The sequence below is a fragment of the Miscanthus floridulus genome, chromosome 1 (assembly GCF_019320115.1).
Source record: "Miscanthus floridulus cultivar M001 chromosome 1, ASM1932011v1, whole genome shotgun sequence".
Taxonomy (NCBI): domain Eukaryota; kingdom Viridiplantae; phylum Streptophyta; class Magnoliopsida; order Poales; family Poaceae; genus Miscanthus; species Miscanthus floridulus.
Genome location: NC_089580.1, coordinates 133,002,999 through 133,026,784, shown reverse-complemented (window position 1 = coordinate 133,026,784; position 23,786 = coordinate 133,002,999). Strand labels below are relative to the sequence as shown.

At 43.0% G+C, this 23,786-nt stretch overlaps 2 protein-coding genes across 2 annotated transcripts; both read left to right on the top strand.

Moving 5' to 3' along the window:
- Nucleotides 1-115: 115 nt before the first annotated feature.
- Nucleotides 116-4,401, top strand: LOC136493988 (probable esterase D14L). The gene is made up of 2 exons (XM_066490122.1): nt 116-814; nt 3,711-4,401. Exons 1-2 carry the CDS (start codon nt 444-446, stop codon nt 4,153-4,155), a joined length of 816 nt encoding a protein of 271 aa, XP_066346219.1. The 5' UTR covers nt 116-443; the 3' UTR covers nt 4,156-4,401.
- A 10,323-nt stretch (nt 4,402-14,724) lies between these two features.
- Nucleotides 14,725-15,638, top strand: LOC136493980 (zinc finger protein 36-like). The gene has a single exon (XM_066490111.1). It carries the CDS (start codon nt 14,822-14,824, stop codon nt 15,563-15,565), a length of 744 nt encoding a protein of 247 aa, XP_066346208.1. The 5' UTR covers nt 14,725-14,821; the 3' UTR covers nt 15,566-15,638.
- The last annotated feature ends 8,148 nt before the right edge of the window (nt 15,639-23,786 follow it).

Below are 23,786 nucleotides of genomic sequence, written 5' to 3'. Positions count from 1 at the left end.
GCTATTTTACGAAGTCAAACTCTTGCAGTGCTATTTTACGGAGGTCGCAACCTTTCGATGCTATCGAACCAATTTCCCCTTATGTTAATGGCCCAGTGGAAGCCCCGCCAATGCCGAGCAGAGGAAACCTACCAACTGGCAGCAATCCGGTGCGCCCGCGGCCGCCGTCCGGCCCGCCCTCACCAAACCGCCCCACCGATCGACCCAGTCCGTCAGCGACGCTGTCGCCGAAGCCCAGGCAGCAGCAGCAGCGGGCAGCGGCGTCCGTGCGTCCGGTCGGCGCGCGTTCCCCTCCCCGACCGGCAGATTCCCCGTCCACGCCCCCGCCTTAAAACGCCCGCCATTCATCCGTTTCCCACTGCCCCCTCACTCCCTCCGGCTCTGCTCTGCCCCGCTCCTCTCCTCTCCCCGTCCCGCCCAGCGCGTCCCTCAAGGAACACGGCATGGGGATCGTGGAGGAGGCGCACAACCTGCGCGTGGTGGGCGAGGGCAAGCGCGGGGTCATCGTGCTGGCGCACGGCTTCGGCACCGACCAGTCCGTCTGGAAGCACCTCGTGCCGCACCTCGTCGCCGACTACCGCGTCGTGCTCTTCGACACCATGGGCGCCGGCCCCACCAACCCGGACTACTTCGACTTCTCCCGCTACGCCACGCTCGAGGGCTACGCGCTCGACCTCCTCGCCATCCTCCAGGAGCTCGGCGTCCAGTCCTGCATCTACGTCGGCCACTCCGTCTCCGCGGTCATCGGCGCGATCGCGTCCATCTCCAGGCCCGACCTCTTTTCCAAGCTCGTGCTCCTCTCCGCGTCCCCAAGGTAATTTATTCGAGTTCCCACCCTGCTTACTCCCTTTCTCGCTCGCTCTAATTTCACCTTCCTGCTCTGTTCCAATCCATACCCTTCATACCTTCATGATTGGGAACTGGGGGAACGAATCCACTGTGGCAGCTCTTGATTTATCTGCTGTGCTGTAATTTTGGTGAATTGAGCTACAAGCTCCCTAGGAACTATACATGGTACCAGCAGTCCAGCACGGACCCTAGCCCCATCCCCCATGACGGCAACTTTCGGGTTTGGGAAATTAGAGCCCTGTTAGGGTTCTGTAACAGAAATTCTATACTATATATGGCTGTCAACATGTATGGCTTGTGGTTCACTCCGAGTCTACGACTAGATTAGCGTGTGGGCATCTTTTCTGGAAGGATCCACTCTTGTCGATATACTCGAAAACTTTTGATAATTGTGAGTGTGCTCTGTCACTTATCATCACGCTATTTTGAAGATGAGGATCGCATATTGGATTTACCTTCCAAAATAAGGTGGCCTGGTATGGGCCGCCCAAATGGTGATACCTTTATGGATGATAGTGATCAATCATCTACAAGTACTCAGAACATGACCGATACTTTAAATTTGGTTACCATAGTAGTTGAGTGTTGTACGGTTGGATCTGAAATTCAACAGTCGACTTGACAAGGAAATAGGGCCATGCCGCCATAATAACTACTGATAAGGTGCAGTACACAATATATACAACGTTACCTTTTTCTGTAGCATAAGATTGATCTTGTCACTAAGATTTGCAGAACTGAAATCCTAGTTGTAGATCCAAGATTTTAAACAAGTGGTCAATTGGTGATTACGGGAAAATTGCAATTATAGGACGCGAAACGATGCGCTTCATTAATATAGGACTCTAAACATCGACATCGCTAAAACGACCCTTGAAACGTTGGCACTTCGTTATACATGACATTTGGTCTTTTTAATTACTTTTCTAAACTAAAATACATGTATTTTGCCGTGATGTGACCGTATTGCCCTCAAGCTACGAACAGCGCCTTCCCGAAAAACTCCTTGTATGCTACAGTGCACATCGCAATGTACACATCAGGATGATGACGTGGCGTCTCACACCAATGAGTTACGTACCTTGGGGTGAGCCGCAGAGCGAGGGCTTCATGGCGTCGAACCACCCCAGCTCGTCGCTGAGGGAGATGTTGTTCGGAGGAGGCTTGGCGCCGCCGTCGCCGGCCTGCGGGTAGAACGCCGCTGGGCTCGTGCTCGTCTTCAGCGCCGTGGCACCAGCCACCGCGAAGTTTGCGCCTTGCTTGAAGCTTTGATTCTTCGACAGCGAGGGCAGAAGGAGAGACAGCCGTCGTCATGTATAACAAAATACATGTAGTTTAGTTGAGAAAAGTGATTAAAAAGACCAAATGTCATGTATAACAAAGTGCCAACGTTTTAAGGATCGTTTTAGCGAAGTCGATGTTTGCAGTCCTATAATAGCGAAGCGCATTGTTTCGCGTCCTATAATTGCAATTTTCTCGGTGATTACTAGGCAGTTAAAACAACAAATTGTTTGGTTCAGTAGAGATTAGAGATCAATAATTGTTGAATTTGGGGTTAAAAAAAATCAACCTGGTTGAGGTCACAAATGCTCATATAGATAGTAATAATAATAACAAGCTTTGCAGAAGAACAAAAACCTATGTGTTCCTACTGTAACTAGTATTGAAAGCTAATCCCATTATACAGGTGCAGGACGTGATTAAACATGTGCAATTGACCTTGCTTGGCTTTGTTTTTTCACCTTGAACTCTGGAGAGCATCTTACTGTCATATTTATTGTGCTAATAATTCCCTGGCGATGATTTGAGTTAAACAACAAATTAACAAAGCCAGTGCAAGGAAAATGTCATGATATGCATATCTAGCCCATTTACTCATGTTTTTTCCACCTTATTAAGTATCCATTTTTGTTCTTACAGATAGGAGTTATTAAACATTTTTTCTTAATATGGTGACAGCATTATGTGCGAAATAGCCTAAATCTTGCTTTCTTGATGTCACATTGCTGGAAACCTTCAAAAGATGTGCCTTGCTTAAAACTATAATATAATGGACAATGCTGTAGCCAGCACAAATCTTAAAACTATGTGACATGTGTTGAATTCTAGGATCAACTATTCAGCTTAATTGACGTACATCCTGTCTTTTCTAGTGTACAAACTAGATATTGCATAACTAATGACGAAGAATAGAAAAGAGGGATACATGTTAATCTCATGCAATTTGGAGCTTAATCTGCATTACGAAGTACTTTGTGCAAAATCTTTGTTGATCACAAGTGGGAACCACTGGAAAGATACTGCAAAAGAAAGTGTTGCTGAGAATCTTTTTTTCTTTTATGATACTTTTAGTTATGCTTCAGGTACAGTGCTCATAAAAACACATATGTAGTTAAAACACAGATAGTTTATATGATGGCACATGCCAGTGTTCTTTGCAATAAAGTTAGGTTTCAGTGGCATTAAATCACATTTTTGTCTCAAGACACAGCTTCATCTGAACCTTCCTTTGATTTTGTAAAACCTAGAAATGAATTTCACTTCTGCTACTTGATAGTTTATTTTTTTATATGATGAATCCTTTGTGATGAAAAGATACTAGCGTAGTGAACATCATCTGAATTCTGCAGTTCACCTTCCACTGAAATGCAATTGAAGACCATGTTTGTCATTTAGTGTTGTGAACATCATCTGAATATCTGAAATATCCATTTTTTTTTTCTCCCAGAAGGACTTTGTTCTCGAATCAGTGGTGCTCTTTGAATCTCTATTCTATTCTATCTTTTCTGGCTTTGTTTACATATTAACTGCATCTTGTATTTACCCTCACCTATTCAACTCTGTCTTTTGACCAAATATAGGTACCTCAATGATGTGGACTACTATGGGGGGTTTGAGCAAGATGAGCTCGATGAGCTGTTTGAGGCGATGCGATCAAACTACAAGGCCTGGTGCTCAGGTTTTGCACCCCTGTGTGTTGGAGGAGATATGGAATCAGTGGCAGTTCAGGAGTTTAGCAGGACACTCTTCAATATACGTCCGGACATTGCTCTTAGTGTTGCCCAGACGATCTTCCAAAGCGATGTGCGCAGTCTCCTCCCGCTTGTTAGCGTCCCATGCCACATTGTTCAGAGCACCAAGGATCTCGCGGTGCCAGTTGTGGTGTCTGAGTACCTGCACAAGCACCTCGGTGGCGACTCCATTGTGGAGGTGATGCCCTCTGAAGGCCATCTCCCCCAGCTGAGCTCTCCAGACATTGTAATCCCTGTCTTACTCCGACACATTCAGCATGATATCGCAGTCTAGGTTGGTCAGTCATTCCTCCAAGACAATGGGCATCCAAAGCTGTCTACGGTCTGTTTGTATCTCGCTTAATTGTTCAACGTAGGATTGCATGTATTTGATGTTCTAATAAGATTTCAAAGGTGTTATGTAGTGTGTTGGCGGTGGAAATTGTAGCATATATGTCTGTGTAATCCATTGGCCGTCTAATGTAGGCTACCATGTTGGATGCTCTGACATCTCAAATCCTTCAGAAACTCTTTCATGTCATTTGTGTTTTTTTCCATGAAACTGAAACTACTACCATGTTGTATATGTTGGTGTCGAAGAGGATGTGCTTATAGTTCTGGGCTTCTTTGTGAAGGAGATAGATCGGGCCAAATTAGGAAGGAACTCCTTCCATGTATCAAAGAGAGAGAGAGAGAGAGAGAGAAAAAACCAACCTATGTAACTGCAAATTTGTCAACTCAGCTGCACCAGACCTGATTGAAACAGGTTGTTATCGGTCGCTGTGATTCGAGAAGTCACTGCCATGCTGAAGTTTAGAACAATCCAGTTCTCTTTATAGTGTATATTCTTGTTTCCCCAGTTGTACTTGTCTTGGCCCCACTTGCAGACATGCTACATGTGTGGTCGCAGATAATTGAAGAAGGGTAATGATGTTGTCCAGATACAACGATACATTTGTTTTCATTCTTTTTTAAGAAATAATTCTTTCCATTCTCCCGCATGATTGCAACTTGGCAAATTGTAAAGTACAACTAAAAATTGGGAAGCAATGTATCTGCCCTGATTTATAATCAGTTGAGTTCAGCATAGGCAAAAGGCTCACGGAGTCACGATACTTCTGTCTAAACTAGAATTCATCGGCAGATTTGTAGACATCATTTCAGAAAGGACAGTACTTCTTGCTTTAACCAAAAAATCCGTTGAATTTGGGCCTGGGCTGGACGAAAAAACTCATTGAAGCATCCGTTGAATTTGGGCCTGGGCTGGACGAAAAACTCATTGAAGCATCCGTTGAATTTGGGCTGAGCTGGACGAGAAACTCAGTTGAATTTGTAGCTTGTTTCAAATTGCTCCAACTGCACCATTTTTCTTTTAAAATCAAAATTAGCTTATTTCAATGAAATTCAGTTTTGGCTCGGCACGATATAAAATTGGGCCTCAAATTAAACAACACAGAGGACATAATAACTAATAGTAAATTGATTTAGAAGAAAACTCGATAAAAGTTTCACTGGCTTGTTATCCACTCCTAGCTCCATACATATAGGTCCAGTCACATTTCAAGTGTTCTTCAGCTGAACTCTTGCTTTCAGATAACACTCGAGAGCTATTATGTGGCTAAGTTATTCATTCTTGAAAATCAGTCAAAAAAATTTGTTTATCTTTGAATCTTAAGTGTACTATTTTTAATATTGGAGATTTAAATACTTGTGAATTTTGATAACAATATCACTAGTCCCTTTGAGACAACCACCAGCTACCTCTTGTAAATCGTGTCAGTTTATATCTTCGTTTCGGTGGTCCCACTTTTATATCATGAGTTTCTCTTGTTCTTCATCTTCATGAGTTGAAAGAAATGCGGTGTTTAGTCAAAGGTGGAAACTCTCACATACACACAAATAATAATATATAATAATAAAAGAGAAGAATCCTTTTGGCCAAAATGCCATATCTAATAATTATTATTATTTTGATAATGCATAATTATTCTATGATATTGCAGCAAATCAAAACAGGTTTTTACCATAAGTCTAAAGGAAAGTGAGGGAAAACTACCCATTTATTATAGGGAAACCAGACTCTCCACAGGACAGGAAATGGAAGGAAATGACTACGAAACAATTTTTTCACATCTATTTGGCTATTTCCTCTTCTTAAAAAGATTTGACATTAATGTAAATAGAACAAGAGGAAGCACCGTTGACAACATCATGTGCATGAACATATTTGAAGGTTTGAAAAACTTTGGTCTGCGAGGAGGAAAAGCGATGAAAGACAAGCATGCCCTCCTATTCGAATCAAATCAAATGAAACAAAAAAGTTAATGACTATGTTTTTAATAATAAAATCGTCACCCATCCTGATTTTGCTGGTACACCGATCAACCATTCTAATGCAGAAATGGGGCATCCTACTCATGGAAAAAGAGAAAAGTTAGTTGGACGACGACGGCAACAAAGAGGTTATCATGGCACTTGCGCACTCAAGCAATCGGTGAAAACTATTTAGTTTTTTTTTTAATCAAAGTTTGCTATAATGTACTGACGCTCTTTTGGACGGGTTTTCTGTTGGTTTCTCATTCTCTTTTTGATCAGTTTAGAGGGGAAGTTCCTGAGCACTGTGCTGTTTCTCTTGTAAACTGGTTACGTACCCCAGCAAACCTTAAACCTTTGCTTTGTATAAAGCGGGATCAATGGTCTTTGGTCTAAAATTGAACAAAAAGAAATGCTTGTATATAAGGCCTAGGAGTCTAGGACACAGCAGAGACACCTGGCGCGGCCTAAATATGTTTCACGTGCCGTGCAGTGCAGTACTTCCTGACCGGGCAAAGCCGGCCTTTTCCGCGTAAGAAACTTCCACGAATTATGCTTAAGAAGACGAACTGACGAAGCATGAAGCGCACAGGTCAGCAAGGCGACCTAATCTACTAGCCTACTACACTGAGGTACGAATCGTTCTTGACTGATCATGTGATTAATCCTTCTTGACAAATCAAGCTTAATTGCATGATGATGATGATTAGTATGTAAACTGAAGCACTGCGTGGTTGCTGTTCGTTCCCATGTCTCTGGAATTCATCTTGATCTATAAGAAAGGCAAGACCAGAAAATGATGCTCTCGATCAGTTGTGTTGATCACGGACGGACTTGCATGCGTCTACTGGTAAACCCTAGCGAAAACAGGGCACATAAATTCAGACTGAATTTTATCTGATGAAATGAAAAGAATGAAGCTTCGTAGGAAAGGGGTTCCCGAAATACTACTTTTATGTATTTGTGAACGTTGATTTTAATTCAGAGTTGAGGCCTGCGCTGCTCATCAACCGCTGTTAGTGACTGCAGTTACTAATCAAAAAGCACATGGTGTTGGAACTCGTGTAATAATGATCTTTTTACGCCACCTGAACTTTGAAGAGATTGAGGTCTGGGCAAAGTGTAGAAAACAAAATCAAACACGAAATCTCAAAGATCGTCAATTCAAATGAACGTGAAACACTAGTATATATAATGCCTTGGTCCTTGGACGCACGCCTGACAGCTTGAACAAAAACCGGCATAAATAAATTTTGTCGGCGGAGATGGATGACCAAATATTTCACGGAAGGATGATCTCAAACTTCCCTTCATTTTTCCGTACTGACGCCGTGAATAGGCATGTCTATTTTCTGTGTAGGAAGCTTCCACGAATTATATGTAAGGTGAAGATGATGTAGCCAAGCACGAATGCATGCAGAGTCAGCAAGACAACCTTTCTTCACTGAGGTGTGGATAAGTGGATTGTTCTTCACTAGCTAACTGATTCTACTTGACAAATCGTGCATGATTAGTATGCAACTGAGGCCTGAGGGTGATGGCTGCCGTTTGGTTCCCACACATGGCTGATGTTGACATTGCTTGCTGCTGCTGCTGAAATGGACCCGTATGTGCAACGTGTGGAAATATTCATGTATATACGGTATGAAAATGATCCCCGATCTCCATTCTAGATCTTGGACTTGTTTCAACTGGTATATAAATTAATTAAATTAAAGTGACAACAGTGCACATGATTTCAGACATCTTTTTGTACATTATGACTGCTCCTAATTAATAATGAACTAACTGAAGCTTCTTGTTAGATACGGCAGGTGCTTTGAGCAAATGGTGTTGGACTCTTGGTAATACGCCACCTCAGTTGCAGTCCGCAGCACAACGATGATGATAAAGAATCGATGCTTGATGCAGATGGAAGCTAACAAGAAGTAACAAATAATCGATCACATGCATGGATCTCCTTCAAGCAGCCAGAGAATTTTATATTAGTACTCCGCATAATAATATTAATTACTTGAGTAAGTAGATCGCTGTTGACACTCAGCCAGCGTCAGCATGAGGATGCACGGCGCAGTGTTCTTCTTTTCATATAGTCTGAAACTCTGAATATTGAACAGGTTCAGGCTAGGACTAGACTGCCTTTGAACAGATTTGAGTTCGACCCATCAGGCACATGGTTTAAATAACTGTAGCAAGTATTTTCTCATAGATTGCAATGCAACCTAAAGAAAAAGATTATTATGAGCTTGCTCGCTTCAGCTAGCAGCAGCACTTAGCCACAGTAGTCCGCAGCCTTGGAGCTGCTTTTAGCTAGCACTGCCTATTATAATATGACTTTTGCTATTTATCTGTCGATAGATTTTTTGGTACTACATCTGTGATCTTTCAGATTTCATAGAACATCATTTGTATAGCATGTGAACGTTAGAAAAATATATTATCGAACATCACATGTATAATATATGAACATTACATGTATATTACATGCTATTTTATCTGCTGACAGATTTTTTGGCACTAAATCTGTCAATTTCATAGAACATCACTTGTATACCAAAGGAACATCACAAAATACATAATAGAACATCACATGTATAATATATAAACATCACATGTACTATAAAATTTGACAGATTTGATCACGTAAAATCTGTCGACAATAACTAGACACTCCCTTATAATATTTACACTATGACTGTTGGAATATGCTTCTTCCTTTCATAGATGCACTCTACAAAACTAGGTTTGGCAACTATTTGTTATAAATGTTAATTTCATTTTCAGATATATACAAATATATTTGTATAATTAATGGTTTTTCTCCTTGCAAAGCTAAGCCTGACAAGCTGTTTCTTCTGTTATTTAAACTAATCTATCAATCTGCACTCTCCCACGGGCTAGAGTCAACAATAGTTATATATGGTCCCAGATACAAATCTAATTTGAGATTTTTATTGGTAAATATAATTTGAATTTTAATTTAATAAAAAATCATATGGGCTGATAATATAAGCTTTATGTTACTATTTTTTTATCTTACAAAATTCTTTCATACTCTCTCTGTCCTGAAATATAAGGTATCATATTGTTTTGAAGTAGTGGCTCATAACCTTCCTGTTTCATAAAAAAAAATTATAGGAATTCCAAGATAAGTTATAAGTAAGTGCCATGTTCGCTTGACTGATAAATTATGGCTGAAAGTACTGTTGACTGATTTATTGTAAGAGAAAAATATTATTCGTTGATTAAAAAGTACCAGAACGGAGGTAAATAGCGTGCGGCATGTGAACTCCAAGTCTCCGGTCCATTGACATTACTATTGACGACCGCCTACAACACAAGAACCTTATAAAAAAAAGGTCTCTTGCGTACGCCTGTGGAATACTACTTGTGAGCACGAGTGGTCAGAGAAAAAAAAATAATACCCATTGGATATAAGCTGTAGTCATCAATCACAAGTATCACGCGCGCTAAACCCCACTTGAATGAATACATAAACAACGTCGGATTGTTTTGGCGTAGGATCATTGCTTAGTTTCTTCTTCCGTGTGCAACTTTTATATTTGCTAAATTTTGACTGACGAACGAGGCCTTTGCATTGTTACGTACGCATATATATGCTGACTCCTGACTGGTACGTCATATCTTCGCTCTTGTTATACACAACAATGTACAGTGTTACGTCGCCTGTGGACTGTGGTTATGCTATTATCATTCAACGTTCGTGCTTCTTTTCACATTTTTGTTCTTCTTACCTGAATGAAAGGGACAGAAACCAACCAAAACCAAGCACCGGCCGGTCAAAAATAAGTGTGCCATTTTAGTAGTATCGAGATATTGACTTCTAACCAATTAACATTAACTACGGAGTTGGATAAAAGGGATGGATATGACGACAGTGACGAGTGCCTGTAATATGCATGTGGAGTCGAAACCGGGGAGTGCTGTGCTGCTGTAAATATTTAGACAAGCGATTGGTCTTAAGTTAGAGCTGAGATTTGTACCATGCATGCTATTTGAAAAGGGTCATGACATGATTTTTTAGCACAACCCAAAGCATAACACTAACTTCTGAACAGTGCAGATGAACATGCTCCGTGATGTACCTAAAACCTCGCGGCACGATGGACTGCATAATATGATCCGCACCTTTAGCCGGTTATGGGCAGCATGCCACTGGAAATAGCTCATTTAATTGTTGGTGTCTTCTTCCTTCTCTATAGCCTATTATAATAATCGTCATTTAGGAAAACACCAAATATGTCTTCTATGCATAGAATGTGTAACCATTTGCTATCTAGTTATGAAACAGGCTTGCTAGAGCCCGGACGTCTGGACGGACGGGACGTCCGGATGCCCATGCCGTCCCAAACGTCACCAGCCTTGAGATGAACGGGAGGGGGCGGCGTATGCCCAGCTGGCACCGGGAGGAGAAGGAGACACCGAGGCGAGGCAACAGAAGGCGAAGAGGGAGATACAATACCCGATCTACTTTTAAAACATTTAGATGCAACACTTGCAACAACGTCCGAAGGCAGATGAAACACTTGAAACATGTATCTGAAACACTTGCAAAAATACCTGAAAAACACTCAAAACCATTTGCAAAAACATATGCAACATCCAGATAAAACACTTGCAACATATGCGTAAAACATATGCAACAACCAAATAAATACACTTGCAACATACGTCTGGAAAACGGATGAAACATTGGGAACAGAAGCTTGCAACATATGTGTACAACCATTACAACATATACAACAAACACTTGCAACATACCTATAAAACATATAAAGCAATTGAAACATAGGCTTGCAACTTACACTTTCAGCGTAGCATCTACTTGCTGCTTGGACGAATGGCGGTTCGTCGACACAGAGCTCGACGCCGGCGTGGGCTCGATGCCGTGGAGTGCCGCGTGGGAGGGGGGAATGCCACCAGACGGGGGGCTACGAGGCCCCGTCAAGCGGCTGTGCAGCCACCGACGAGCTGCTGTGCAGATTCAGGCCAGACTGGGACAAAAGGACATGTCGGATCCTTTGCCGCACTCTCCGACGGTTGCGCATCTTGAGCATGGGCACAAGTCGCAAGGCGAGTCCCTTCGGCTCTGTGCCGTAGGCAACATCCGCCTCCAATCTCCTGGGGCTCAGGCGCTAGTATCAATGGGAGGAAAAGCAGTAGGGCAGAGGATAATGTTGTGTTTGCGAAACGAGAGCAGGGGGGAGAGGATGAGACTTTCCTGGATCCATAGGAAGGAAGCGGCGTGGAAATAAGCATGGTGCGAGATTTCTTTTTTATTCGTACGGGATGCGTTTTGGCGGGTAAGCCGTCTGATTCTGGCTGGGCGTCGGACGCCCTAAGCGTAGCAAGGTTTATGAAAACATTGTCTCAAAAAACATCTAGTTATGAAAAAGACAAATAAATACTAGTATAACATCATCTAGAATATTTGCAAAGTCCATTATCAGATCTAGAATAGCTGCAAAGCCGAGATTCAAATGAAGCGGACTCTGCCGGCCCGAATCCCAGCTCTAGCTGCTAGGTCAATTACACGCAGTCAAAACTCAAAAACTAGTCTGCCGGTCATTGATGCTGGCACGCTTGCTGTTTTATTCGCAGTGGTAGAGGCTGTGCTCCTGCAGAAATGTAAAGAAGACGTGATTTTGTCGCGATCCATTTCTCACGGAGCTCTGCTGGAATATATTGTTTTGTTCCGATTTGCCATTTCTGGGAAGTTGCTGCCGGCTTATTACAGTCCCGAGTACGTACGTCACCTATACACAGCCTGTTTGTTTGGCTGTAAACGATCGTAAATTTTCAGCTGGAACAGTATTTTTTTCTTACACAAACCAGCCAGCAGTACTTCTTCACGAACCAGCAACGATACGAACCAGTTAACCGAATAGGCTAACAGATGGGCACATCGGCTATGGCCATTCTTCTCTGGTTTCCGCCGTATAATACAGAGTACTTTTTCCATTCCAAACTACTGTTTGTCGTAGTATGCTTTGTAATTTGATTTTATACTAAGTCAAACCTTCTCATCTACAAGTTCAAATAAATGTACAGTAAAAAAGTATATAAAGAATCGAATGAGACTAATTTTATGTTATAGTATTTTTCTAAAAAAATAATCAGTTATTAAAGAAGTTTGACTAAGAATAAAGTTAAAGTAAACTGCAATTTAATAAATGAGGTTATCGTTAACCTAGCTAGACTATGAACTATGATGTCACTGAGAAATGAGTATACAGTTAATTGTGACAAATTGTGTAAAAATTAAAATCTTACTAAGACTATGTATCTGATAACTAACATAAGTCCTTTGGGGGAACATGTATATTACCAAAATTAAAAAAATTTGTAATTTTTATACAAATATTTATTGTGTTTTTTGATTGACTGATTCATCAGTCACTGCAGAAGCAAGGTTTTCCCACTAGCGGATCATATTGTTGGAGTAATTATCTTGGACTTTGAGGACTTGATGAGGTCACATCTATATATTATATAGATATATGCCAATATGACCGAACGTGGTGGCAATGTTCCCAAGCCCATCTTGAGAGCAAACCAAAGATAACCATAGTGTTCATCATTATTTACTTTTAACATTAAACTACATCCATCATGCAAAAACTTGGTAGGTGGGTTACCATTTTATCTTAAAAATATGTATATTCAAAGTTTATTAATTAGGAATTACTACATGACTGTTTTATTAAAAGGCTCTACCTCCTCAAATTACTGCATTAGTTTTGTGTTGTAGGGATATGACATAAGAAAAATCCATGTGCTTTAAGGTCTCTTACCACTTGAAGTTATATTTAGTACATTAGTTGCACTTAATTTATTGCCCTTAGTTTGTATTACCTCCAACAAAAGATATAGCTACTTCTGGGTTATTTATGCTAAGTCAAACTATTTTAATTTTGACTGAGTAATTGAAACAATAATTAATATCTATGACATCAAATAAGTATATTATTGTGAAAATTATTGGGTAATCGATCTAATTGTATTAATTTTATGTCGTAGATGTTGATATTTTCTGCTATCAAATCTAACATAGTTTATTAGCTTAGGACAAACCTAGATGTAGTTACGGAGTATATTATTTTTGGGATGGACAAAGTATTGCAACTAGAGACCTTGACATCAGAGTTACAATCACTTTTTTTATCGCAAATTTTTTTTATAATGGTGTCATAATAAAAAGTTAGGTGTAACGGCTCTTATTTAGACATGACATGCAATTTTTGGTTTGATCTAAGTAAAACTATATCATAGGTTTGATTAATTTTTAGAAAATAGTATCATCATTTATAAGTCCAAATAGATATATACTATGAAAATATACTCCAATATGAATCTAATGATACCTATTATTACGATAAATATTAGTATCTTTGAAATTTGATCAAATTTATTAAGATGCTTTGACTTAATATTATACTAGAATTGCATCCTTCCTGAGAAAGAGAAAACATCTTGTAAAATCACATGACTGAAAGTATGTCTCAGAATTTTAAATAATAGATGACATTTTTGCATAGAGTCAAAGCATTCTGGATTTGGTTAAATTCGATGTTCTAAATAGCGGGTTATGGCTTATAGCAGAGCTATAGTGGCACACATCAGTTGCCTTTACAACATCGTTGTACCAAATAGCAGGCTGTAGCGGCTCACACCATTTGCCTCTACAAACACCATTGTACTAAATAGAGGGCTATAGCGTCTAATCAGACCTCTCCTCTAGATGCTATAGTCCGCTATTTAGAACATTCTTAATTACATTTTTACATATTTAATTTGATTTTGAAAATATTTTGAGTAATCTATATTAAAAAAAATAGTTTCTTCGTGTGTCCTCCAATATATAAAAAGGATTCATAGATGGTCAAAATTAAGTTAATATTAAGTAGTACATTCATAGAGACAATTATACTTTCATGCGACATTCTAATTCTCTCTCCTCTCTTTTTCTAGATTACATAGTAAAACTTAGACCCTCACAACGTACGTACAATCACGCCTCTATAGCAATTTTTTTAAAGAAAAAAAGAGTCCAATAAGGTGGGTTATACGTACTTCCAGGCTTTTTTTTTTCCAGCCCTTTGTAGAGTAGCTCGCGCACCTCTCTTCTTCAGCTTTCCCTCTGGGAAATGAAAAAGAAAAATATATACCGATCGAAAAGCTGCTCTTGCTTGATCTGGTGTTCACACGCCGCCTATGTGGCGTCGCGTGTCGCCCCAAAGAAACGCTCAAGGGCCACCGGATCTGCAGCTCAGGTAGCCACCGGCGGCCCCAACCGCTCACGTTCGAGTCGCCGCTGAACTACCAGCAAAGTTTTATATTGGCAACTTGTATGCCTATGCCCCGCGAAGAAGCAACGCAGCAGCGGCCACCGCCCGCATGTTTGACTCGCGACCTCTGCACTCGCTTGCTGCTTAGCTTGCCCCCCAAACCAAACGTAGATCACTTCCTCGCTGTCCCTATATAAACACACACCGGTCACCCTCTCCTCTTCCATCTCCGATCCATCCACGCCTTCCAGCCTTAAGACCTAGAAGTCCAAGAACGTTAGCGACGTGCGCCGGGGAGTTTTCTCAGCACCTGTCGTCAATCGTCATCAGCTAGTAGCCATGGCCGCCGGTTTCGAAGCTCTTCCTGACCCCACCTCGCTCTCCCTCGCGCCGCCGACGCGGCTCAAGCTCAACAAGGAGGACTACCTCGCCATCTGCCTCGCCGCGCTCGCCGGCACCCGAGGAAGCGGCCTCAGCAAGGCCGCCGCCGCTGGGTTCGGGTTCGCGCGGCAGCAGGAGGGAGTCGGACAGGGACACGGCAATAATAAGCAGCAGCGGTGCCCACCGCCGCCATCCCCCGCGGCGCACGAGGAGCAGCTCCGGTTCCGGTGCGCGGTGTGCGGGAAGGCCTTCGCGTCGTACCAGGCGCTCGGCGGCCACAAGTCCAGCCACCGCAAGCCGCCCACGCCGGAGCAGTACGCTGCTGCTCTCGCCGCCACGGCACAGACGGCGTCCGGGGGTGACTTCGACGAGACGACGGCGTCGCCGGGATCGGCGGCTAGCGGTGGGCCGCACCGGTGCACCATCTGCCGGAGGGGCTTCGCCACGGGCCAGGCGCTCGGCGGCCACAAGCGCTGCCACTACTGGGACGGCACGTCGTCGGTGTCCGTCTCCCTGTCGGCGTCGGCGTCCGCTACGGGGTCGTCATCGGGCGTCACCGTCAGGAACTTTGACCTCAACCTGATGCCTGTGCCGGAGAACGCCGGGGTGAAGAGATGGGTCGAGGAGGAGGAGGTGCAGAGTCCACTGCCGATCAAGAAGCGCAGGATCTCGGATTCATTAGCTCTCACTGCCTACTTTTGAGATTGTTTGTCCATAATCTCGGTTCATATAAAGAAGGATTATTGATTCGTTGTTTTCTCCTACAACTAAAAAGAACAAAGCGTTAACATTTTTTTTGTACGACATTTCAACTTGGACACATAGTCCTGCTAGCTGCGTTCCCGCAGCCCTCGCTCCTACACCCATCCCTTGCAACAAAATTCTTCCTTCCAAATTAGTCATGCACAATTATAGCAATACAATTTGCTAAATAAGAACTATATATATGAATGATTGATTATATACCAATCTCCATTCTTTTCTTTTTTTAAGGAAGAAAGAATATCAAGGATTACGTGAAACCGAGCAACCTAACCACCTTCCATGCACGACGCCATAATGGTGCATGCAAACAGGAATCGTGCATGTGCAATCAAGAAGGAAGCCATGCAACCAATCAAGAAGAAAACTGCCATCATCAAAGGCCACACCAACCACAAGCGGCATGTTAGCATGACTCATCAATCTCTTCTCTCATCACGTATAAAAAGACTAAAAATGGATACCGTTTTAGTGCAACAATCCAACGTCGGGTCGTCGGTCTGCCTGAGTGCGATCCCATGCTTGTTATCCCACCCGGCGTCGTCGCCCCCCACAATGGCCCACACGGCGCTTCTTCCCTAAAAATTCCACTCCACACGAGAATCACGTGATCACGTCTCATCATATGCCACTAATCGACGGAAACATACGACCAAACGGCGTCCAACAGTCGTAAGCGCTTGTGAAAAAAAATCTCAAATTGCCTGGCCGAATAGGAAGGAGGGGAAACGAACGTCCATCTGGGTGTAATTAACGCTCGTGAAAAAAAAAACCTCACGTCTCCGGCCGGCCAAATAGGAAGGGAAGAAACGGACGTCCATCCGGCGTAATTAAGACTTGCGAAAAAATACGTCACTTCTCTTTCATAAAATCACATTACATGCAAGCCTGGATTTTCATATTCTCTCCTCCTTCTCTCCTTCCATGTAGCGACAACTGCACAAAAGAGAGGCAGACGAGATCAGACGCCATATCCTGCTTCCCCACTCCACCACGAACCATCGTCGCTCTGGCCGTCATTGATCATCGTAGTGGATCGATCATCGCGCAAGCTGTCGTTCAGCTCGTCCTGCCCGTGGAAGAAAGGAAAGGAACAACGTCCAGCGGCCAACTGGACAGCTAGCGTGCGTCTCCGCCAGGCCCTCCCCACCGGCTCGCCGTCGTCAAAGGATCAGTACGTCTCTGCCAGCGTCTTCCACCGTTGTTGCCCTCTTGGTAGGGCAAAGTCCACTGTCCTCGTCAGTTTGACAGTTTGGCCACTGCACCCATCGATCTCGGTAGTACTAGGCGTAACCGCGCATAACCCCGCCTACCACATCATCACCCAAGTATATATGTCTCCAAAACTTTCGTGGCCAATCGTCACTTGGTTAGTATTCAGGTTGCTTCTCCAGCTTTCAAGTGCAATTCCTGTTTGGACGTTTCCTATAGTATTCAGGTTGCTTCTCCTTCTTTCATTTTTAGGCCTCCATTTAGGTTCTATGTCATCCAACTATACAAGCCAGGAGCAAGTACCGCAATACAAATTTATATTTTTGTTTATGATAATTAATGCTACTTTAGCTTTAAACAATAATTGTTTATATGCAGGGCCATACTTTCATAAACAGGACAGCTACAGGTGACATATTAAGATTGAGTTTTGTCCTGGCAGTTTGCAATAAGATTGTTTTGATTTTATGCTAAAACTTAAATTATATTTTAATTGTTCACATATCATGAAGATGGATTTACAAAAAACAAACGTTCTGAACATCTCTTAAATTACATTTTAATTGTTCATGCATCATGCTTATGTCGACCCTGTGCATGCTGGAGCTTTGGCCAGCAGATGGCAGGATAGTAACTATAGGAATTAATATGTTCTATTTAATTATTCTTTGCAATATTATTTGCTTGATCATAAGGCATAAGAGCAGGAGAGCATAGCAGTTCTATTTTAGTTTAGTAGTTGAGTCATCTTACGAATAGAAGCACGGTGCAATTTATTCATGATTCAAATTCTGTGTTTTTGGAGCTTCCTAGAATTTTCGTTCTGATCCACGTATAGTTTTCGTGTTGCAGAGGATGTACTACTAGGAGCAGGAATGCCGCAATAGCTGGTATTGTTGTGGCGGTTCCCACGGTGTGTAACTGTTTTAGTGTTATTAGTAGTATATATTTAGTTTATGTGGACTTCCTACCAATAAATTAATGAACATGCTTAAGAGAGGGTGTATCATCATTTCGTTTTCTTTTGGGGGAAATATGTGCATCATTTTGGTATTCAGATCAAGCAGTGGCAATCCAACCCCGAATAGCCGCGCTAGGCCAGCGGGCGCAAACTTCGTGGCACTCACGTCCGCCCGGTAGCGCAGCACTTGCGCATCCTCCTCTCCAGCATCATCTCCCTCCCTCCACCGCCGCAACCGCTAGGACACGCAAAGGTGCGATCTTAACACCGGATTCGGCTCCCCTCGCGCCATTGGTCCCCAAAGGCATCGGTTTTGCTCTGATCTGTGGTTTTGTGTGGTCATGGGTTGCTTGTGATCTCTTCTCTGGGCGCGGTTTCCCGGCCAGTTACTAACTTAATGTTGCGGGGCCAGAAGTGAGTCGCTAGGCTGTAGTTCTTGCCGCCGTGGAACGCCAAATCTAGAGCCTAGAGGAGAGTGGAGGCCTCCACGCCTCGTCGATGTCCGGTCAAGGCTATCCATGCAGAATGAGCTGTACTTTGATCAGCTTCATAGCAAGTGGTGATTTTGAGTAGTTGATACCTTCTTGCCAGATATATTTTAATCTACCTAGGTAGTGGAGAAATAACAAAGGACACAGGAATACCTCCATATTTTAAGTTTTCCTTTTGCATAATACTATATAAAACTTGACTGTGAACAGAGGCCATGGCAGCTTAGGAAGCCGTCTACAGGGATCATCTCCTATTTTCGAGTCACTGAAAAATGTTCAAGTTACAAAAAATTAGAAAGAGATGTTTCTTGTTTGACTACACTATCTATCCCTTCTTCTATATACACCACCGAGTTCTGAAATCTGAATTGCATTGAAATTTTGCTTGTCTCCTGTAACTACTTGTGTTCTAGAAAGGGTGAGTAGCTTTGTTGCAGTTTCATGATCTGTGACTTTTTAAGTATGATAATCCCATTATAGTATGCTAGAATTATAGTTTGTTCATTACAAGTCTTTATATTGAATTAAATAATTGCCTATATCTCATTGAGTTACTAATGGAACAATGTTTCAAAGCGGCAAAGGTATACTAAACTAGATCATAATTCAATACTAGGGGCATATGGTTGAAGGCATGTTATGTTATTATCTAAAATATGAAGAAAGGTGACCTTGGTATACCAGTCCTGTATGAAGCAAACTGATAATTCATGGAGATGGTTAGTTTTCAAAGGTTGAGGAATAAATTAATCTTGCTATAGTGATATGAACTTTTATGTGCGTATGCACAAATGTACAATACTATAAATGCATACCTTGATGATTGCAAACCATCGATGAGAGTTTTAGCCATGCACAAGATTCAATTTATAATATTGAACATCATACTCGCATTATCGTTTTTCAACAATACAACACGTTCATGCTTAAATTATTAGGACATTATTTATCCTATTGCAATGCACGGAAAGGTCTATACAGGAGAGATGGTGAGCCTGCGACGCCGCGCTCTCCGTGAGAGTGTTAATTTCACGAACTTTGCTTTTTGAATTAAATATTACTTTAACGTCGATATTTAATTTCACAGTATTGCTATCTTATCGTGCGATCCATGTATTTGTAGTACAAAAGTTATGTTAATTTCATGAAATTTGCTTTTTGGATTAAATGTCATTTTAACGTCGGTATTTAATTTCACAGTATTGTTATCTTATCATGCGATCTATGTGGTTTTAGTACAAAAGTTTAGTTGTCCCGTAGCAACGCACGGCACGCTACCTAGTACACTAATAAGTGTTAGATGATCTCCACCAATTGACCCTGGGCCCTTGGATCCACGCCCTCATCGGGGGCGCCCAACCGTTCCATGGTTGGTGGGCCCCGTCGCTGTAACACTCTAAAATTTGCAATATTTTAAAATAGAAGAATTTGATTTATTATGTATTTTTGTGGGTATTTGAATTTAGAAAAATAATAAAGTTTTATCAAATTAAAATCAAATATAAGGTTACCTACATGTTTATGCATTCATGCTGCTGCATAGTATTTTTTAATTGTGTGATTTGAACTCAAATTTCAAATTGATTTGAATTTGCATTCAAAATTTGTTTGGAAAAGAAAAAGAAAATATTTTTCTTCACCTTCTCCCTATTCGGCCTGTTCGCCCAGCTCTCTCCCGTGGCTGTTCCAGCAGTGCCGGTCCGCTCCTTCTCCTTTGTAGGTCCGCTTCCGCAGCAGCCCAGTTTGCCTGCTTTTTCCCCGCACGGCCCAGCAAGCAGGCAGCCCAGTTTCCCACCGCGCCCGCGTTCTCCTTCTTTCTCTCGCTGATAGTCGGGCCCCACCTGTCAGCATCTTCTTCCTTCACGCCGTGTCCATCTCGGACATGACTGCCGCCGCCGCCTCCGACTCCGTCGCTACTACGTGTCTCCTTGCCGTGCCTCCCAAGGCTCTAGGGCCTTAAATAGCGGATGCCCCATGCCCGCCGCCTCCATCCCAAGCTCTAGCGCCGCAACCACCCTTGCCGAGACACCGAGTCACCGCCTAGCCCTAGCCACTGCCATTGCCATCCACCTCACCAAGCGCCGCGCTACCTTCCATCGCTTCACGCCAAGGTAAACCATCTAGACGAGTTCACCGTCATCTCCTCTAGCTTCCTGAGCTTTTGGTTCATCAAACGGTGGTCCGTAGACCGAGTTCGCTAGGCACCATCCATGGCGCCGCCGTGTTCCTCGCCGCCGACCCGCCACCGGCCGGCTAGCCCTCTCTCTCCTTTCCATTTGATCATAGCCGTCCGATCTAGATCGGATGATCCCAAATAGAAAATACCCCTTCGCTGACGTTTTTACAAAAAGGCCATTATAATTATTTGAGTCTTAACCCGCAGTCCCTGTCTTTTTTCTAAAGAGCCCTCATGATTTTGAATAACTTAACCTGCAGTCCATAGCATCTTTCCGGACTACGTTTTCTTCTTTAGAAAGCGTAGTTTCTTCTGTTTAGATCCAGAATACGTTTCCATCTATTTACAATTTTGCCACTAGTTTCTATAGGTCATAACTTTCACGTTTTAGCTCCGATTTGATCCGTTCAACTTGTGTTAGGTTTGTAATTCTAGAATCTACATGTTCATACTACTGTTAGGTATGTTTTCAACTTTTAAAATCATGGTTAGCTTTAATTTATTATTTTACAAAAGGAAATCTTGTTTAATTCATAACTTATCCGTTTTAACTCTGTTTTGATTGATTATCGCGTCTGCGTGTTGGTAGCATTGTGTAGAACAGTTTAAAACCTTTTTAACTTCTATTTCTACTATTTGGTGTATTGTTCTAATTAGTTTATATTTGTTTGCTATGCCTGTGTGTATGGATGCCTGTGTGGTGCTGTTTGATCTCGAGTAGACAGTGAGTTTTGTGTTGGTGATCTAGAGCAACTCTTTGAAGATCAAGACCAGTAGCGATACTTTGAATTAAGGCAAGTATAATATGAGGCTCCTTATCACCTATTCACTTTAATGCAATCTCAATTCATATGCATATGTTAATGAACCGCTTGGAGTCTATTTACCTTGATATTGATTATCATGTCCTTGATTTACCTATGGGTTTTGCATGTGGGTAGTATGCTTAGTTTGCTCCAACTAATATTGATTAAAGAATACAATTAAAGATATATGCAACATGGTATTAAAAGATTCTTTCTGGGAACATGGAACCAAGGGGCTAGAGCATTAGGTCTTTTCGTAGGGTGCTCTAGTTTCTCTCCATATGGACTCATCTTTAAGTGACAATCCAGGACTTACAGTACAACCATGAGGACCACATGGCTCTAGTCTTAGTCTAGTACCTTTCTCTTTCTAGTTTGTAGCAGTTTACCGAAAGGGCAAGAGGGGCATACTAGGCTGGGTATGAGCCTCATCCCCAGGGTGTGTACTATGCTGTGTGTATTAGTGCTACTTTTGGAGATGACTCCATAACACTTGGGAGATAGAATCCTTAGCGGATGCTCCTTATTAGAACAACCGGGGAAAAGCTTTGTAGTGTACCCTGTTTGCTCACCTTAGAAGTATTTTGGGAGTAATTAACCCGGGCATATGGGTAAGATAACTCATGGTGAAAGTGTATAACCTCTGCAGAGTGTAAAACTAGTATATCAGCCATGCTCACGGACAAGAGCGGCCTTGATCCTTACTGAATAGTTGGTTACTTGGATGGTTTGGGTTATGACTAAAATTGCTGGTATCTCTCATTATTCATATTCGGGAGCCTAAGCACAATTTAGCAACTTATGATTAATAATAAAATATGACCAACTAAAAGTGCTTACCGCAATTCAGCCGTGTTAAGCCTTTTGAGCCTGCATCCCCTCATGCTATGCTTGCTAAGCGGTAGTAGCTTACGCTTGTTTTATTTCAATATTTTGGCAAAATCCCGGATGGGTACCAGATGGAGGTTCTTCAGTGGAGTTTTCCAAGTGGTGTTAGGCTTGTGATCAACCAGTTGATGATTCCTGTGGTGTTGGAGGCTTCGCCAGAAGAATAGAGTTATAGTATCTCCTACAACTTAAAAGAACAAAGCGTGGACATCTTTTGGTACGACATTTGTTTTGGTTCGTCCTTCTGCCCACCCCGTGCGATACCGCGGCTAATAAAAAAAGAAAAATCCCCCTTGTCTCTCTCATGACCCGATGCCTGACGGCACTCCCTCCCCCCGACGGCCGACGGCGCTCCTCCCTCCCGGCTGCGGCGATGCTCCTCCCTCGCCGGCGGCAGTGGCGCGCCTTCCTCGTCGACGACGGCGGCGCTCTTCCCTCGCCGGTGGCACTCCCTCTCACGGTGGCCTCCCATCTCTAGTGAAGGTTTGCGAGCTCAGCCTCGGCGTGGCCAGATGCGCGAGCACGGCGGGCCTTGGCTGCATCGCATGGGAGCTAGGACGGCCGCGTGGCCGAGAGGCCGGCGATGGTAGCCCCTGGCCTATCCCACCACGCCACCGGCACCTGCGGCGACTCCTAGGATAGGAGCGGCAAGGTGTAGGGGCGATGGCATGGCCACCCCATAGTGGCACCGGCGGTGGCGGTGCCCCCTCAGATCCGGTCGACAGGCAGGAGGAGCCTCGAGCGAGATGGGGGGCGAGCAGATCGAGCGGGATGAGGAGCGAGCAGATCGATAAGGTACACCCTTTCCTCCCTCCTAGCTCGACAAAGTGCGGCTAGGCCATCGAGCTCCATGGCCCCCGACGATAGCCTGGCCAAACCCGCGTGCTCGACAGCCCCTGGCGGCGGTGCGGCCCCTGATCTAGCGACTTAAACCTTCCCCTCTCCATCGGCATCACAGGGGTGGCTCCCCCTCTCCATCAGCATCATAGGGCCAGCTCTCCCTTTCGTGGCTCTAGTTGGACAAGCAGCAACTACAGCTCTGGCATGCTCAGCCCACATAACAGCCCATCACGCCCAATGCTTCTCTTCTCGTCTGACCCGTGCAAGCTTCCCCCTGCTCTATTAGATTCCATGTGATTTAATGATTTTTTGCAGCATGCTGATACCCCACTTGAATGTTGCAGTGAGGGTGGAGGCGGTCCCTCCTCTCCTACCCTTGGCAACAAGCTTTGACGGCATATCCTGGGCAGCACACTGCGTCCAATGAACTACTTGAGGTGAGGGATTTTTCTTTTTTATGCATGGACAAAGGGGATTTCTTTAATTCTTTTATTCATCTCTTGTTCCTCTTGCAGACACACATGGTGGCCATGGCAAGAGCATCGCTGGGTAGCTGCAGAGGGTGCTCAACATTTTCGCTTCTGTGATTGTTTCCACATTTTTTCTATCCATGTTTGTATGCTCTCACTCACAACATTCTATGCGTAGACGGAAGCATAAATCTTTATATCCTAATGTGCAAAATTATGAATTTTAAATTTTCAAAAAATATATTCACAATGGATCTTAAATCGCGCACAAAAATGTCAGGATTTCAATGATGAAAACTGTTTTTGAATCGGATGCT

Bases quoted from the DNA above. Each gene is read 5' to 3' on its own strand.
- LOC136493988 (XM_066490122.1), top strand. From the start codon at position 444: ATGGGGATCGTGGAGGAGGCGCACAACCTGCGCGTGGTGGGCGAGGGC. The intron at 815-3,710 runs GTAATTTATTCG...GACCAAATATAG, and splicing joins CTCCTCTCCGCGTCCCCAAG to GTACCTCAATGATGTGGACT.
- LOC136493980 (XM_066490111.1), top strand. From the start codon at position 14,822: ATGGCCGCCGGTTTCGAAGCTCTTCCTGACCCCACCTCGCTCTCCCTC.